The sequence below is a fragment of the Bombina bombina genome, chromosome 2 (assembly GCF_027579735.1).
Source record: "Bombina bombina isolate aBomBom1 chromosome 2, aBomBom1.pri, whole genome shotgun sequence".
NCBI lineage: Eukaryota > Metazoa > Chordata > Amphibia > Anura > Bombinatoridae > Bombina > Bombina bombina.
Window position 1 is genome coordinate 964,447,880 of NC_069500.1, and position 19,524 is coordinate 964,467,403.

A 19,524-nucleotide genomic window follows, 5' to 3' on the forward strand; every position below is an offset into this window, starting at 1 on the left:
TATTACAAGTAAAAGCAATAACGCTAGAATGATTACTGTGACTTCAGAGCTCTGGTTAACTATTTTGTGAAACATAAATTGCACAAAACACATCAATAATATATACAGTATATAGTTACGCTCATAATAACACCATGTAATAAAAATTAGTAAAAAAAAACTATTACACTTAAAAGTTATAAAGGCTCAAAAATATGGGATCTAAGGTGTTAGAATAAAAAGACTGGCAAAGGGCTTTAGCATTGAGATAATACATATATATGTCTAAAGATGAATATGTATGTATATATATATATATATGTCTATAAATGTGTACTATATATTTATGTATTTATATGTGTATATATGTATTTACAGACATATATACACATATAAACACATAAATACATTTGTACACATATATAGCCACATATACAAGTGTATTGGAGCCCTTTGATGTTAAAGGGATACTAACCCCAAATTTTTTCTTTCATGATTCAGATAGAACATGCAATTTTAAGCAACTTTCAAATGTACTCCTATTATCAATTTTTCTTTGTTCTCATGTTATCTTGATTTGAAAAAGCAGTAATGAAAGGTTAGGAGCCGGCCCATTTTTAGTTCAGCACCTTGGTAGCGCTTGCTAATTGGTTTGCTACATTTAGCCACAAATCAGCAAGTGCTACCCAGGCGCTGAACAAAAAATGGGCTGGCTCTAAAGCTTACAGTACTGCTTTTTCAAATCAAGATAGCATGAGAACAAAGACAAATTGATAATAGTAGTAAATTAGAAAGTTGCTTAAAATCTCATGCTCTATCTGAATCATGAAAGAAAAAAATTGGGTTTAGTGTCCCTTTAAGTAGATGAAAACATGTAAAAGCATATTTATGCAATATTAATTTTTAATAAAGATTTGAACTATGTATTTACTGTAAATATTTGACATTCCAATGTTCTGCACATAGCAAAATATGTTCTATGTATTTCTAAATAGATATTCCTATTTATATCTGTATATATCTATAACTATATATAATCATGTATATATAGGTACAGTTATATATTTTACCAAAAAGATGTATGTAGAAATGTGTTTTTATGAATAAATAGAACATATTCTGTTATGTGAAGAACATTGGAATGTGAAATATTTATATTTTCATGTTGGGTTAGCGCAAATAAGAATATGCAATCAGGTTTGCATGAGAATTAGGTGTTTTTTTTCCACTTTTTTTCTCCATTGACTTCTATGAGGGAATACATGAACGCGCATGTGATATTCTAACTTTGTCTTCTACTTCTAGCACAATTAACGCTCTTACTGAAGCGTTAACTTGCCCTCCACTCGTAATCGGGCTCTTAGTGTTTAATATCCCTTTAATTATAAGACCTCTAATGGGGTAAAAAAAAGTTAACTGTTTTGCAAAACAAAAAAATACATTGAAAAGTACGGTTACTATCATTATAATAATACAAATTATTAAAAAGAAATATTGCATAAAAAGTTATAAGGGCTCATGTGTTAGAAAAAAGGAAGACAAAGAGATACACACATATACATGTCTAAATATGTATTTGTATGTGTATATAAATGCAACCAGAGTTCTGAGGTTGCAGTAATCATTCTAGGATAAATCGCTATTGTGCTCACGCTTTCGCATTTACTTTCAACTTGTAATACGAGCGATCCTTCCGACGTGTACAAACAGCCACAATAAACTGAATATCACTTGCGCATAGCTGTTAGCGTGCCATTGTAATCTGGCCCTTTATAGGGAATTATATTTTTACATTAGCTTGAGACAAGAGTGCTGTTAAGGAGTCTGGTTTTTCTTTATAATTTTTCTTCTATTATCTGATTTGCTTTGTTGTCTTTGTATCCTTTGTTAAAAAAAACCTAGGTATGCTCAAGATCAGCAATACACTACTGGGAGCTAGCTATTGATTAGTGGCTGTGCACTTATGCTTTGGTCATTCAGTCACCAGATGTGTTCAGCTAGCTCCCAGTGGTGCTTTGTTGATCTTGAGCCTACCTAGCTTTTTTTTTTCTCCATCAACAAAGGTTAACAGGAGAATGATGCAAATTTGATAACAGAAGTAGATTGGAAAGTTGATATCTGAATCATGTATGAAACAGACACGGCTTGAGTTTTAACAGTTTCAAAAATAGAGGCATTTGCTGTAGTGTTGAAAAAAGTAATTTTAAAATCTAAAAGTGAGAATCCTATGCCCCATAACAACATGAATACATGATAATTCTGGAGGAGTGCCAGTTACAGCCTACTCTAAATAATGTGAATGTGGTCAAAATATGTTGTCTTATGAATCTACTTGACCTTTTATGTCGTCAAGTGTCGGCCCCTTCAAACACCACACATTTTTTCACCTTTTAACAAACCCAATACCCGTAAATAATGACAGCAGACTTAATTGTTGGTGCAACTTGGCCGCAGCTCCTTTATTCAATAAATAACCTTTGAAACCTTAAATAACTTGACAATTAACAGTGCAAATATTGCAATAACATTGTTTTAAATTACCCATTAAGTGGTGCTAGTTCAATCTAAAAAATGTTGATATGGCCGTCATTCCACTGGACCCAACCGTGCATGTGATTGAGCCTGTCAACGATAATGAACATAAATCTGTAAGGAACCCCATTGCCCTTAGAGACCTCAAATTGCAAATGCAAAATTCCGCCACACTAATAATTAGCCATAACCTACTGTAATTGCAAGGACTAGCACCCCCGCCAACGAACTGCAACAAACAAAATAGAAAGAAATACAGAACAAACAAAAAGGACGGGTAAGAGAGAGATGTTTCCCACTATCTTGTTTACAGCAAACAGCTGTCTTTCCCGCTCAGCCTTCCTTTAAGTATCGGTCTCCTTAGCTCAACTCTTTCCCTCTTATCCCCCAATTCCTGGGCCTCTTCCTCTCTCGGTCAAAGCTCCCTCCTGCTAGACTCTGCCGCCTCCAGGAGCAACTTGACCTTTTATGTCATCAAGTTCAGGCCCCTTTAAAAATCACACATTTCTTCACCTTTTAAGAAACCCAATACCCCGTAAATAATGAAAGCAGACTTAATTATTGGTGCAACTTGGCCGCAGCTCCTTTATTCAATAAATAACCTTTAAAACCTTAAATGACTTGATAAATAACAGTGCAAACATTGTTTTAAATTACACATTAAGTGGTGCTAGTTCAATCTAATATTATTTGATATGGCATGTGATTGAGCCCGTCAACAATAATTAGCATAAGTCTCTAAGGAACCCCTTGCCCTTAAAGACCCCAAATTGCATTCCACCCCATGGGAATGCAAAATTCTGCCACACTAACAATTGGCCATAACCTACTGTAATTGCAAGGACTAGCACCCCCGCCAATGACTGGCCTAAAACCTCAGTCCCGCCAACCCCTCAACCTTACACAAGGCCTCTTGAAATAAAGGATAAAAAGCTGCAGACCAAATTCATTAAAACGCACCCCATCCAGTAAATAAAATTTACCCTGCCCCACCACCTCCAAATCTAGGTGATGCACGAATGAACCTCCAATCCTTCGAACAAAGAAGCCCATCAGCTTATTAACCTTTTTTCTGCTTTTGTCTAACCTCACAGGGGCCCAAGTCGCCCTCCAAACCATCCTTGGCAAAATATCTGACCACACAATCCTCAATGCAGGGTATAGGTCAACCAACGTCCCCAAATCTCTCTTAATGTGCATCAACAATTCCCTCTGTGGCACAAAACCCAGATCATTACCCCCAGCGTGAACCAACAACACAGTTGGAGGCTGAAACTGCCTGCAATAATCCACCACCAAAGGCAACAATCTGTCCCATCGAAGTCCCCAGACACCAAACCATTTTACTTTACAACGAGACTTGTGGAAACCCACCTGCAAGCCATCCACCTTTACAGCCGCCGCTCTCCGGGCCCAATAATTAAGAGTGGATGACCAACCGTAACCGTTCCAAACCTAAAAAACACAGAAATAGGAATGAATACACAAAAACCTTCACACGCCCAATTCCGGACGTACATACAGGCGGTACCTCCCTGACCGCCACCTACCAATGCCCTTAACCACAGTCTCAGAAAAAACCCTAACTGAAGCCTCAGTTGCAGCCCCAATTCGGAAAGAATGGGATCCAAAATCACTCGCCGAGAACCCCAACCTCTCTAACGACTTATTCAGGACTGCCCGAAACTGAAACTGCCACAAAGGACGACCATCTTGATGTACCAACAACGATCACCCAACTATAGGCCGAACACCAAACCACTTGGGAAAAGCACCACCGTCTGACCCTTACCCACCTGATCCGTTTTACTCCGCCTCAAAATATTTCAACCGTGGAATCAGACAAGGAAACATCCAAAACACCCAAACTACCCATGGTTTTCAAATTTCTACTAACCAACTCTGAAATTCTAAAAGCCCTAAAAAAGGCTAGAACAAAAGCCAAACAAAACAAAACAAACTTAAAAATCCGACAAACATACCACCAATAACACACCATAAATTTGTTGCAACAATGAAAACGTAATCAGAGGTAAACTATCAGGAAGCAGACCACTAGGACCCTTCTTCAAACCCTTCAGCACCTGCCGAACACAAAAGCTTTTTGTAATATCATACAAGCCTAAGAGCTTAAAACGAAAAGCTAATGCAGCCAAACGCCTATCCATAGCAGAAGAGGACAACTTCCTGGACCCCCACTCCCACATCCATTCCAACAACACAACATTAATGTCATTGCCCCCTTCAAGAATACCATGTGTAGCCAAAAAGTCCCCCCACTCCCACCACACTAGAGTAAGCCGCCCAAGTACCTGGCACTAGCGAATCCTTCACCAGTCCTAGCCAGTCCTCCACTTCAAGCCACCACAGGGAACTGGGACACAGACAACCCTCCACGTCTGCATGCAGAGCCAACTCTCGAAACCACTGCCACTGGAAACGAGATAGAGAGTCTGCTATAGAATTACATACACCTGGAATGTGTTTTGCCCTAATGCATACATTCATCTTCAAACATTTTAGGACTAGCAAACTTAACAATTGCAATACAGGCGGAGACATTGCCATCAACATATTCAAGGCATACACAACCCCCATATTGTCCAAATAAAAAAACACAGACCGATTGACCAAATCATCTTCCCACACAAACAGAGCTACCACAATCGGAAACAATTCCAAAAAAGACCAGGTTCTTCACCAACCCCAAAGATTACCAATCATCCGGCCACGTAGCCGCACACCAATGGCCCATAAAATATGCCCCAAAACCACAACTACCAGCTGAATCAGTCACCAACCCCAGCTCCTCATTAGACACCCTCACCTTCTGAACAAAGTCGAGCCATTAAAACCCAATAGGAACCATTTCCACACCCTCAAATCATCCTTAAGATACTTGGAAAGCCTCACAAAATGATGTAGCTTTACGACCCCTACAGTAGCCAAAGATAATCTCCTGCAGAAAACCCTCCCAATTGGGACAATTCTGCAGGCAAAGTTCAACTTCCCCAGCAGCAATTGGAGCTCCCTGAGCGTGATTTTCTTCGTCAACAACAACCAATCAATGACCGCCAAAAGGTCAGAGACCTTATCACTGGGAAGCCTACATTCCATGTTAACAGAGTCAATGGTAATGCCCAAGAATCAGAGTGATGTGACAGGCCCCTCAGATTTTTCAAGTGCAATGGGCACACCAAACTCTGCGGCCACCCAATAGCAAACATCCCTCAAAAGTTTACAAGCTCCTGAACCGGCCGGGCTCACAAACAAGAAATCGTCGAGGTAGTGAACCAATGACGTAAGGCCCAACCTTCCTTGATAACCCATTCAAGGAATGTGCTGAAACACTCAAAGAGCGAACAGGAAATGGAGCACCCCATAGGTAGACACAGGACTACGTAGTAAAAACCATTGACACAACAACCCAATAGACGATGAGACATCAGGTGCACAGGCAACAAACGAAAGGAGGCCTCAATGTCTATTTTGGCCAACAAGGCAGATCTCCCGGCCTCCCTCACCAAGCTAATAGCCTGATCAAAAGACGCATACTTGATCGAAGACAACTCATTAGGAATACCATCATTCACTGACCCCCATTTAGGAAAAGACAAATGGTGGATCAACCTAAACTTTCCCGGATACCATTTAGGAACCAACCCGAGCTGTGAAATCCTCAAATCAGTAATGGGAGGACTGTCAAATGGACCAGCCATGCGTCCCAAAGACACCTCCTTTTGAAGCTTGTCACACACCACCTCAGGCCATAGCCGAGCAGATTTCAAATTACAGTGAAAGACCCCCACTACCCCCTTGTGAAGGGATGACAAAACCGAACTGAAAACCATGTAATAACAGCGCAGCCTTCTCCCCACAGCCTTGTCGCCTAGCGTACCAGACGAGCCAAGGCTCCATCGTGCCTACCTTCACCGGAGTTACCTCCTTTTTCAGCCGTGTTGCCATTCCCACTTGGCTTACCCTTGCGGAAACATTTTGCATAGGGGTGGGAGCCCCCACACCCAGAGCACTCATGTTTGAATTTACATGAGGCCCCCATTTGCAAATGTTTTCATTATAGGCGAAACAAAACCCTCTCTTAACTGACGTCGGTGACCCACTGTTAGATTGGACACCAACTTTAGACCGAAAGGACTGCGAGGCTCTCAGAAGCATCATATTCTTGAGCCACAACCCCATGTCCTGGTCATCCCACTTCATATCGGGCTTTACCGACAAATACTGCCTAAACTGCTCATCATATGACCACCATACCCCCATACGTCCTCTGAGCCACTGCAACCTCGTCCAGATAACAAAACAATGCCCCAGCTTGTTCTGGAAACCTACCTGCAAAAACACTTGCATAAATAACAAAGGCCTGGAACTAATTGGTAAAGGTTTTAGGTAACTTCCTGTACCGTTTTTACGCTCCTCTTCCTCCTTCTTGGCAACATCCTTTTTTGAGTTTTCAGGGATCTCAAAAGACTGCTCAAGCAGTAGAAGGGAGAATAACTCAATAAATTCCCTCTTATAATTTTTTTCCCGCACTTCCGCCGTCCAATGCATACCCAATAGACCAATGGAGCAGAGGCATGACCGAGACATGGCCGTATCTGCCACTCTCCCCGACCGGCTTAGGGACTGCACTAGCCATTGCCTCCCCAGCCCCCATCCCCTGGGATGGTGGAAGAACACCAATGTCCTTAAAGACTGGGAGCACCTCGCTGCGTAGATCAAACTTCCCTAAAACCGGCGTACCTGCTGCCCTAAATACAGGACCCAGGACCTCTCCACAGAAGACGCCTTTTCCCCTTCCAACTTTGACAATTCCTTCAAACCAGCCACTACCCTACCTGCCACTGACTCACTTTCATACTTACGAGCACACCCCTCCACAACTTCCCTTCCCTGAACATTCAGCAACCCTGTCTCACCTGTCAAAGCATCCGCCAAATTCCATCCACTCAAGAAGCTGTCAGACATCGACTGGAGCCCGCCCATGCCTTGCTTCATTGTCCTTTGCTTCTGGTATTATGGCAGTCGCCCGCCAAGGCTGATCTGGCTGCTGTAGCTGATCCTGAAAAACAGCAGCACGTGACCACATATCCAGGGGAAGAAAACCTCTATCTCCCCATCTACCCCTGTGCAGGCTGGTACCCCTAGCTGTAACACCACCCCTCCCTCTCTTAGGGGCCATTCCTTCAACATCACCAGACCAGGCAACTTCAGACATTGGCCGTCTCCGCGACCTGCCCCTTGTAGCACCAGCATAATCCCCAGACCAACCTGGCCATTTAATTCCCCCCCCTACCACCCCTAGCGGCAGCGGTAGTTATCTTGGCCCCACTCTGACCCCTGGCCAACTCTACCACCCTGGCCATACTCCCTTGCCTCACCTGACTTGCACCAACAGACGAGCCTCCTGCTGCAGACTGTCATCAGGCTCCAAATGAATGGACTCCGTCCAGGAACCGTGCAGGCCAGAGAAAACCCCTTCCCGGGCCAACATCCCCATCTGCCTCTGTGGATGGACCAGGCTGAGCCCCCAGCCATATTCCAGCAGAACTAGAATCTGTAAAAGAAAAACTGCTGTGTGAGGTACCCTCTCCACAATCCTCAAGCACCCTCGAAGATTCAGACACCCCAGGGGGAGACTGGGGGCCTACTGAACTAGCCATAGAAAGGGACCTGACACCTACACCCCCAAAACGAACTGCAGGCCAGCACTTAGCCTCAGGGGAAGGGGGGATATATTCTTCCTCAGATGAATGCAAATAAAGATCCACCTCCCCAGTATCCAACTCAAACTTCTCCTCATCTCCCAACCCATATTTTACATCGACCAACATCCTATCAGGGAAACCACCTCTATCAGGAAATTGGGCCCCCTCAAAGGACCTGTTACTAATAACTACCGGACCTGAGAGATCCCCTCCCTCCACTCCTGCACTTACATCAAGATCCTGCCCCGTATCCCATAAACCCTCCCCATCACTCCCGCTATCCTCTACCACCCCACCAAAATCAACCATATGCCCCTCCGGGCCGTCTTTTTCCTGCTGCTCTGGAAGCTCCTCCCCAGAGTCAGGCCCACGCGGACCGTGCACCACCTTACTGCTACCTTTTTTACCCCTGGTTGCCTGTCTGGAATAGGCCATCCGGTCCTGCTCCCTGACGCTCACCACTTCAGCGGGAGCCATCCCCACTTGACCCACGTGATCCACTGGTACCTCTGCCACTTCCGGTCGGGCCGACTTCTTCCCGGCCCTCGCACTGCTCCTCCTGCCGCCTCCCACTGTCAGGACTGAGACGAACCGGAGGCCTGGAACACCTGGACAACTTCTGCCTCGTCACAATCTGCTCTGCCACCAGATCCGCGGAATGAACCTCCAACATAGAACGGATTTGGGACTCCAACCAGGTAGGTCCCCTGTCCTCTGCAGCTTCCCTGAGCTGCTGAAGAAGATCCTCCAAAGATGACATGCCCAAGACTGAGCGGGAAAGACATGCAGCTACAGATATTTCCCACTATGTTGTTTACAGCAAACTGCTGTCTTTCCTGCTCAGCCTTCCTTTAAGTATCGGCCTCCTTAGCTCCACCCTTTCCCTCTTATCCCCCAATCCATGGGCCTCTTCCTTTCTCGGTCAAAGCTCCCTCCTGCTAGGCTCTGCCCGCCTCCAGGAGCAACTATACCTGCTGTATATCTCTGTATATTTTATGCAGGGAAGGGTGACATTTCCACGTTTTAACTGTTTTTATAAACATAAGCCAATGCTTATAATATCATTATTATTATTATTAATATGAAGTTATTATTTTGAACACTTCAGCCATCTTAGTAAATAGTAGTAACAATATGATGTCAACTAGAGAGATGCATTTGGGCTTTGGACTAATGCTAATTCATCGAGTCATTTTATATACGTAAAGCCGAATACATTATTGTATGAAATAAACTAAAAACTAATGATTGCTTGACAAAAAACAATTCATTCATTCGTTCAGGCGGTTTGCCACCAAAAAATGGTGCAGGAATGGGGGGGAAGGAGTTTTATTATTTTGTTAATAAGCTCCTTTGTTTGCAATAATGTACAGGGGGTCTTACTATTCATTTGTCCATTGTCCTCTGCAGGGCTTTGGACTAATGCTAATTCATCGAGTCATTTTATATACGTAAAGCCGAATACATTATTGGATGAAATTAACTAAAAACTAATCATTGCTTGACAAAAACAATTCATTCTTTCGTTTTATTATTTTGTTAATAATCTCCTTTGTTTGCAATAATGTACAGGGGGTCTTACTATTCATTTGTCCATTGTCCTCTGCAGGGCCTTACGGCGCCTCCAGCAGAGGGGTGCCAGATCTGCCTGGCTGCGGGCATTTGCAAAGCAGGCACAGCATATTGAAAAATTAATTATGTGCGCACAGCACGCACGGCACTGCAGAACACTCTGTCAGTCACTGTCAGACTGTAGTTCACTTACTAGGCAACATAACCGTTACTGTACTCTCTCTGTTGCAACTTGCAATACTAATTATTGGCTGGCTTGTACTATGGCTATCTAAATCTGCAACATGGCATTGGGCAGCAGGGGAGGCAGGGCATGTGTGTGAACTCTGTGAGTCTGAAGGCAGAGGCAGGCTTAGGCGGCGGGCAGATGAACTCACTTGCGCATCGTCACTGGGCAGCGCGTAACTCAACTATGTGTGTTCTATCCTATCTGACTGAGAGACTGTGCATCACGTGCACAGTCAGTCAGTGATGTGTAGCCTGGAGGCGGACATCGGTGGAGCCGACTCTCTCTGGACTGTGAGAGGGAAAGAAACGTGCTGGATGCTGGTCTGGAGTGGTGCCTCAAGACTGTTCTTGTGACACTGACGCCCACGCTGATGATTTTAAAATTGAGGCTGCTAAGGCTGAGAGTGGAGCCACGTCTCCCACGCCCACCCACCTGACCAGAGAGACTGGCACTGGACTGGAACACTGAAGCAAGTGAGAGGTAGGATGTCATGGAGCTTCAGCTATAGTATATAACACAGTTTCCTTTTTAATATATTTATGTGAAGAACCCAGGTGTAATTTCTGGGTGGGGGAGAGCTGCTACTATATGGTAGCTGTTTGGCTTGCTGGGAAAAAACATTGGTTCTTATTTCTGCAATAAATCATGGAGTGAAATGTGGATGTTGTACCTTCTAAAGTAACAACATTGTCCTAGTGCCCTTCTCTAAATGTGTTTATGAATAGGAATATGTACATTTGTGTGTGTGTAAGTGTAAATGTGTGTGTAAGTGTAAATGTGTGTGTAAGTGTAAGTGAGTGTGAAAATGTGTGTGTGTGAATTTTCACCCACAACAGTAATCCATAACGTTCCTTCTTTTGTTGGGACATTAACTTTCTCAATGTAAAATCTCTAATTTTTCCCAGTGCTACAAATCCAATATAATAGTTATGCAGCACAACCACTGTCTGATTTGCTATGCAGCACAACCACTGTCTGATTTGCTATGCAGCACAACCACTGTCCGATTTGCTATGCAGCACTACCACTGTCTGATTTGCTATGCAGCACTACCACTGTCTGATTTGCTATGCAGCACTACCACTGTCTAATTTGCTATGCAGCACTACCACTGTCTAATTTGCTATGCAGCACTACCACTGTCTGATTTGCTATGCAGCACAACCACTGTCTGATTTGCTATGCAGCACTACCACTGTCTGATTTGAATTTAGACACCAATAAGCAAGCTCTACCCAGGTTCTGAACCAAAAATGGGCCAGCTCCTAAGCTTACATTCCTACAATAACTAGCAATAGGATGGTATGTAATCCCGGGGGGGGGGGGGGCATCAAAATGTATCCTCGTCTGTGTGGCCAAAAATCCTAGCACCAGCCTTGGTCCCCTGTCCAACCCTGCTATAGTATTACTAATGACTAATGTTGGGGACAGCGAGCCAGGCACTAAATGCTGGATTTTAGTCATACAGGAGTTGTATTCTCTTTTAATATAAAAAAAATAGGTTCTTTTAATTGTTCAAATCCTATAATGTAAGTTGTTGGAAATAACTGTAACAAATCTGAATCCAATATTCGTCCGAACCGAATGACTTTCTCAATGTAAAATCTCTATATTTCCCCAGTGCTACAAATCCTATACAATTGTTTTGCAGCACAACCACTGTCTGATTTGCTATGCAGCAAAACCATTGTCTGATTTGCTATGCAGCAAAACCATTGTCTGATTTGCTATGCAGCAAAACCATTGTCTGATTTGCTAGGCAGCACTACCACTGTCTGATTTTCTATGCAGCACTACCACTGTCTGATTTTCTATGCACCACTACCACTGTCTGATCTGCTATGCAGCACTACCACTGTCTGATTTGTTATGCAGCACTACCACTGTCTGATATGTTATGCAGCACTACCACTGTCTGATTTGTTATGCAGCACTACCACTGTCTGATTTGTTATGCAGCACAACCACTGTCTGATTTGCTATGCAGCACTACCACTGTCTGATTTTTTATGCAGCACTACCACTGTCTGATTTGTTATGCAGCACAACCACTGTCTGATCTGATATGCAGCACAACCACTGTCTGATTTACTATGCAGCACTACCACTGTCTAATTTGCTATGCAGCACAACCACTGGCTGATTTGCTATGCAGCACTACCACTGTCTGATTTTCTATGCAGCACTACCACTGTCTGATTTTCTATGCAGCACAACCGCTGTCTGATCTGCTATGCAGCACTACCACTGTCTGATTTGTTATGCAGCACTACCACTGTCTGATTTGTTATGCAGCACTACCACTGTCTGATTTGTTATGCAGCACTACCGCTGTCTGATTTTCTATGCAGCACAACCGCTGTCTGATCTGCTATGCAGCACTACCACTGTCTGATTTGTTATGCAGCACTACCACTGTCTGATTTTTTTATGCAGCACTACCACTGTCTGATTTGTTATGCAGCACTACCACTGTCTGATTTGCTATGCAGCACAACCACTGTCTGATTTTCTATGCAGCACAATGACTTTCTGATTTGCTATGCAGCACAACCACTGTCTGATTTGCTATGCAGCACGACTGTCTGATTTGCTATGCAGCACTACCACTGTCTGATTTGATATGCAGCACTATCACTGTCTGATTTGAATTTAGCCACCAATAAGCAAGCGCTACCCAGGTGCTGAACCAAAAATGGGCCAGCTCCTAAACTTACATTCCTGCTTTTTAAATACAGATACCAAGATAACAAAGAAAAATTGATAATAGAAGTTAATTAGAAAGTTGCTTAAAATGTCATGCTCTAAAAAATTTGGTTTTCATATCTAGCAATAACTAGCAATAGGATGGTATGTAATCTCGGGGGGGGGGCATCAAAATGTATCCTCGCCTGTGTGGCCAAAAATTCTAGCACCGGCCCTGGTCCCCTGTCCAACCCTGCTATAGTATTACTAATGACTAATGTTGGGGACAGCGAGACAGGCACTAAATGCTGAATTTTAGAAATACAGGAGTTGTATTCTCTTTTAATATAAAAAAATAGGTTCTTTTAATTGTTCGAATCCTATAATGTAAGTTGTTGGAAATAACTGTAACAAATCTGAATCCAATATTCATCCGAACCGAATAACTGCATGGACAAAATTTGGCCGAACTGAACATGTGAAAAATATCTGAAACTAATCTTTCAGACACTATTTTCCCCCGGGCACATGTCTAATGTCAACTATGTTTTAGCTAAATTATAAAACAAATCAACATCAATTACTGAATAAATGATTAATGTATTCAAACAATAAAAAACTACATCTTTTTAAGGTTATGGGAATGGCAGAATATTCTGCCCCACCAACTTAAAACTTCACCAGCCTCCACTGCTACGAAGTTGCTTTATTGTGCATAATTAAACACTATGGGGACACTAAACACTGTGAAAAATATAGCTAAGTCTATACATGTTTAAATGTAAATTAACATCTTGTTTGCACCACTTGTTTTTTCAAAAGCCAAAGCCCACCCAATTGCTTGTCTTTTTTGGAATAGCCCATCCAAGCTTGCTTCTGGAGAGACTAGACTAGCCACAGTCATCAAGTTAGTATCAACTGCATTGTTTTGCAGTTGTTACCTACTGAAACCAGTTAAATAAAGATATACAGTAGGGTTAGCCTAGAAATAAGTATGTAGTATGTATGTACTTCAAGTTCTGAGAAATAGAAAATCTACAATTTTCCCAAGCTAAATTGCATTAATATGGGCCAAAATAAATAATGAAAGTATAGTGCAAAGTTATTTTATGCATAACTAAACCTTTTAAATTAAGCTCTCAAGATGTTTTACTTTCCCTTTAAGGATTATGCTATCCTGCCCTAAACCAGCCTTAGTGAGTGAAGAGTTCCATTTTAGACTTGTGATAATGATTATTACACTCTAATATAACATTATAGAAGATGCTATCCCCCATCATTATTAACCCTATACACATCCTGGAACCTCAATTTAATAACCAATTAGACTCTATGGTCTCAGTAACACCTCCTCCACTATGCCACCTCCCACATGCATCTTCCTTAACTACAAACAAGCCTTTATTTAAAACAATGTGTATAATTCACACTTACCTATCATGTTACTTTCTCATTATATTTTTTTTATAATGTGTGCTTGATTGCAGCCATGAACAAACATTCTGATATTAATATAACATTTGTTGATGTTTTTCATAGCTTAAAGGGACATTATACACTAAATAAATGCTAGATAGAATGATACATTCAAAGAAAAGATTAGTCTGTGAATAACATGTAGATTTAGTTTTTAAAGTTTCATTAGTTTAAATATTGACAGAATAAGTTTAAAATGTGAATGTCTATAAAACAATGGCTGCCATGTTGTAACTTTATGTATCTGATTTATTATTTTATATTACCATCTCAAAGTGTTTAATGTCTTTAATGATTTGTTCACTATTTTAACATTAAAATGATTGTTAAAAAGTAAACTGAGCATACTTAAAGGGACAGTGTTAGCAAAAGTTTGACAGCAATAAAATATATGGTGGCAATTAAATACAATAGGTGCTTCATTCTGCAGTTTTGTGACACTGCACCTGCTTAGTCTCTGAGTGAGCTGCTCAACTGAAGTTTGGAACAAGCAGTCAGTCACGTTGGGGCTGGCATAACTGCTCGCCACTCACATAAAGAAAAGCAGCTGCAAGGGTGTGGCCAGGGGTGCTGTCAGTTCAGCTTCTTTTTTTAAATTTGCTTCAGTCTCTTGTTATCTTTGTTGAAAGAGCAGCAATACACTACTGGGAGTTAGCTGAACACAGTAGGTGAACCAGTGACAAGCTACCAATCAGAAGCTAGCTCCCAGTAGTGCATTGCTACTCCTGAGCCTACCTAGGTATGCTTTTCAACAAAGAATACAAAGAGAACAAAATAATGTACATAATAAGTTAATTAGAAAGTCATTTAAAATTGTATGCTCAATCAGAATCATGACAGTTTAACTTTGACTTTTTATTTTCCTGTAAGCACTATTTAAAGGACCACTCATAACAGTAGAATTGCATAATTAACAAGTGTAGCATAAAAAGACAATGCAATAACACCCACTCTGATTTTTTCCCCCTATTTTCCGGCCCACTGTACCATGCAACAGACATCAGCCAATCACAGATTAGTATACGTATACCCTGTGAGCTTGTGCACATGCTCAGTAGTATATTACCCAGAAGAACATAATATAATGGAAGTAAATTGGAAAGTGTCTTAAAACGGCATGCTCTTTCTGAATCACAAGAATTTATTTTGACTTGTGTGTCCTTTTAAGGTGATATTGTTAATATTTGTAACTAAAATGCTTATCTAGGACAGTGTTTTTCAACCAGTGTGCCTCAGGTGTGCCATGGCAGACTGACAACAGTGTGACATATTTTTAAAATTTTGCTTGTTTTGATGTGACAGGCTCATCGGGCAGACAGGCAGGCATCATTTACAACAATGACATATTGACATTCATTCACAGACAATCATTATGATTGTTTGTGAATGAATGTCAATATGTCACGTATAGTTTGCAGGAGGCATGGCATGACAGCACAGTACAGTACGTGTGTGTATGTATATATATATATATATATATATATATATATATATATATATATATATATATGCTGTATTAGGCTACAATGTGTGATTTTGTAAAATTTTGGGATGGTGGTGTGCCGCAGGATTTTTTAATGTGAAAAAGTGTGCCAAAAAAAATGTTGAAAATGACTGATCTAGGACAACCTTTAAGTAGCATTGACTACCCAGGGCTGTATTATGGCCCAGGCCAACAAGGCCTTTGCCTAGGGTGGCAGATTTGGGGTAAGATGGGGCGCACTTTTTAACATCACTTACTGGGTTGGCGGAGACGGGCAGCACCAGAGATTTCTCCAGGAGTTCTAGGGACAGAGGGCTTGAATTACGAGGCGCTGTCAGAGAGTCTGCTAACCAATCACAGACTCTGTGATATCGCTACATAGTTCAAGTCCATGGAACTCCTTGGGAAAGCACTCTCTGTGCTGCTTGTCACCACCAACCCAGTAAGTGATGTCAAAAAGTGCTGCCCCCCCATCTTCCCCAAATCTGCAGGCCTACAAAAGTTTGGCGTATGCAGAAAATGATTTACAGTGCAGCACCCTGCCTCCCAGATGTAGTCAGGTTGAGAGCCATATCAGCTGTTTGGAGACTGTTTAAATAATGGGACATAATTTTGAGTGTGTAGGGCAGCACAAAACTTAAATACGCCACTGTGTCTACCTCTTTATGATTGGTAGCTCTACTAAGAAAAAAAGTAATGTAAATAACCAGGATGCATCATGCAAAAATGAAGTTTTCTAAAGGGGAACAAAATAATATTTTAAAAACAGGCCTAACCTTTAAAATGAGAGGGGCACCTTCCAAGGGTCCTGCACTTTGGGTGCCCTGCAATGTCATAAGTGAAGAGGTTATGAGAAGGTGCAATGTCTGTATTTGGTTTATAAAGAAGTGTTTATGGTGTCAGGGGGTGTACTATTTAGTGTTCTTCATAATATAGGTAACGCTGAATGTTGGGGCAAGATTGGGCCATACAGGGGTAAGCATACAGGGGTAGGTGAATAAGGGTGCTTTGCAAATGTCTTGCCAAGGGCCCCGCAAATTCAAAGGGTGGCCCTGTTCAAAAATAGGTAGAAAAAAGGTGTTTTCTGATTTGGAATACTGTTGGTGAGGCATTTCGATGATAACTAACTGATAAGTAAAAGCAGTGTAAACCTGCATGGAAAGGTTTAAAAAGACTGGCATCTAGAAGTTTGAGTCCTATCACAACAAATATAGCATTAGATTTTGTCTATTGTGTTTACTTGTGTAAAATGCATTACTAAAATCAGTTTCTGCCCTGTATACATATAGTCTAATAAAGCAGCTAAATGCATACAATATGCACTTCCTGCAGGTAAACCATGATCTCTTGGGTCTTGACATTTCGTTGACTTAGTTAAAGTCACTGGATTTAAATGTGCCAACTAGATTATGTGACTGTTTCTGTGTAAATATCTGCCCTCTCTACGGGCTCCACTTAACAAGCTGAAAGAGCAGCTTCGAAGGCCCAGTGTTTTAAAACCACTGCTACTTTACTTCTCCGCCACCTAAAGTGTGGCAGATTTTAGTCATCCTGATCAGATCCTATTTGGATGATTGACAGCACCCCCTCGCCATGTTTGTGGATTGCAAGACTTGGTGGCTGTACACGTGTGACGGTTGGTTGGATGTTTAGCTGCCATCTGCTTGTATGATTACTAGCTGCTATACTCATTCTGTGGATTTGGTATTATTTAATTAGGATATGAGGATGTTGGCTACAATAAAAAAAATATGGGCATAGAATTTAAAGGGATATATTACTTCAAAATTGTTCTAGAATGTATATGAAAGACTATCTGTTAAACATACTAAAATATTATTAATGTTAAAAAGGTTTAAGTAAAATCTGTTTATATTGAAGGTAAAACCAACAGGAAGTGACTGATTTTCCATGTCATTGTTATGATATATGAACATTAAAAAGTGTTCTTCCTTAGAACTTCAGATGTTGAACAAATATGAGGTTGGAATGTCAGAATAAATAATGAGGCAAAAGAATCACATTTGGTGGGTTGAAGAAATAAAAAAGAGTTCATGTAATGTAAAAGTTCTTTGTAGAAAAATTATAATTTTATGGTTACTTTACTAATTTTGTCAGCATGTTTTATTTGTTTATATGTTTTTATTTTATAATTTCTAAATTCTTATATGGACATTATTTTTATGTAACAATTTGATTTCCTTTACAGTTTTCTGTGTTCCTGGGAATAATTTTTTTCCTGGAACTGACAACTGGAGTTCTGGCATTTGTCTTCAAAGACTGGATAAAAGACCAGCTGAAATTCTTTATTAACAATAATATTAGAGCATATAGAGATGACATTGACCTCCAGAACCTCATTGACTTCACACAGGAATATGTATGTATTTATTAAAATTTGTAATATAATTGTGCTGTTTTTGTTTCTTATGTGTGTGTTCTATAGTTTTCTCTATAGGTGAAGAAATACTTTAAAGGGATGTTGTACTAAAAATATTTCTATCATCCATATGCTATAACAGCTTTTAAAAGTCCTGGATTTATTTTATTATTTGAGTAAAAAATTGATTGAATTTAAATTGAAACTAATACAATAGTATCAGTTGTATAATTCTACTAGTTTCATTGGCTAATCGGTGCTTCCTGCTGATGCTCATTGGTTTATAAGCACTTCCTAATATTTCTCAGTGTCACATGTCACATGTTCATTGTATCTATATCCAGTTATACAATTCATTTTAATAAACTTTTGATTAAGGTTTGTGCAGGCAAATAAAACAGTTCAATGAGTTTAAATTTGGTTCACCCATAGGGATGACGTAACATTTTTGAGTACAACATACCTTTTAAGCATAACTTTAAATGTTAATAATAATCAGATGTAAATGTAAAATGGTTTGTGCTTTTCAGTTCTCCTAGATGGTTAGATTAAATAATCTCTGCAATATTGTTGTTTGCAAAGTGTACCTTTCATTAGTACTCTCATAATATGAAGTGATTATCATAATCTGACTATAACACAAGAATATTTTCCCCTATGTTAAACAAACATCAGTTTTGTGTGCAAATTCAGATACAGGTTTGTTTGGTACATGCATAAGTAGATCACACTGACAAATTTTACACAAAAGTACATCCTGTCTCAGTGTGAGTTTGATTTGCTAATATATAGAAAAGCTGTTTTTTGTCCCTCCCTCTTTTTAAAAAATCTCTGCAGTTTGCTATGTGACTGCTATTTAATAAAAATGCTTAGGATAGTTGTGCAAAAGGAAATGTTTTGATGAATAATGAGTTTCATTTTTGCGTTATTAAAAAAAAAAATATTTGGTATAGTCCAAGTTATTTAGAACCTAATTTGGAACAAATTAAGAGTTGAGCGCTAACCCTAACGGGTTTATCGCGGGTGTTTGTGCGCGTAGTGTTGTTCGCTGGTATTACAAGTTGAAAGTAAATGCGATCACTTGAGCACAATTAAAGTTAACGTGTGCCGGGTTAGTGCGTCCTCAGAGCTCTGGTTAACTGTTTTGCGAAACAAAAAAGTATCACAAGCCACATCAAAAATACATTACACAGTACAGTTACACTCATATGAACACTATCTAGACATATATAAGTGCATTGGAGCCCTTTGCCGTTAAAGGGACAGTAAAGTCCAAATTAAACTTTCATGATTCAGATAGGGCATGTAATTTTCTTTCCTAAGACATGGAGAGTCAACTATGTCATTCCAAATACTAGTGGGATATTCACTCCTGGCCAGCAGGAGGAGGCACAGAGCTCCCCAGCAGAGCTGTTAAGTGTCACTTCCCTTACCCATAACACCCAGTCATTCTCTTTGCCTC

The 19,524-nt window shown here is 40.7% G+C and overlaps 1 protein-coding gene across 1 annotated transcript in view; it reads left to right on the forward strand.

Annotated features, from left to right (window-relative positions):
- Window positions 1-19,524, forward strand: part of TSPAN5 (tetraspanin 5) — a 344,242-nt gene that overhangs the window by 273,239 nt on the left and 51,479 nt on the right. The window contains exon 4 of the mRNA XM_053703453.1: window positions 17,892-18,062. Within this exon, the coding sequence (XP_053559428.1) occupies window positions 17,892-18,062 (171 nt within the window). The remainder of the gene's footprint in view (window positions 1-17,891; window positions 18,063-19,524) is intronic.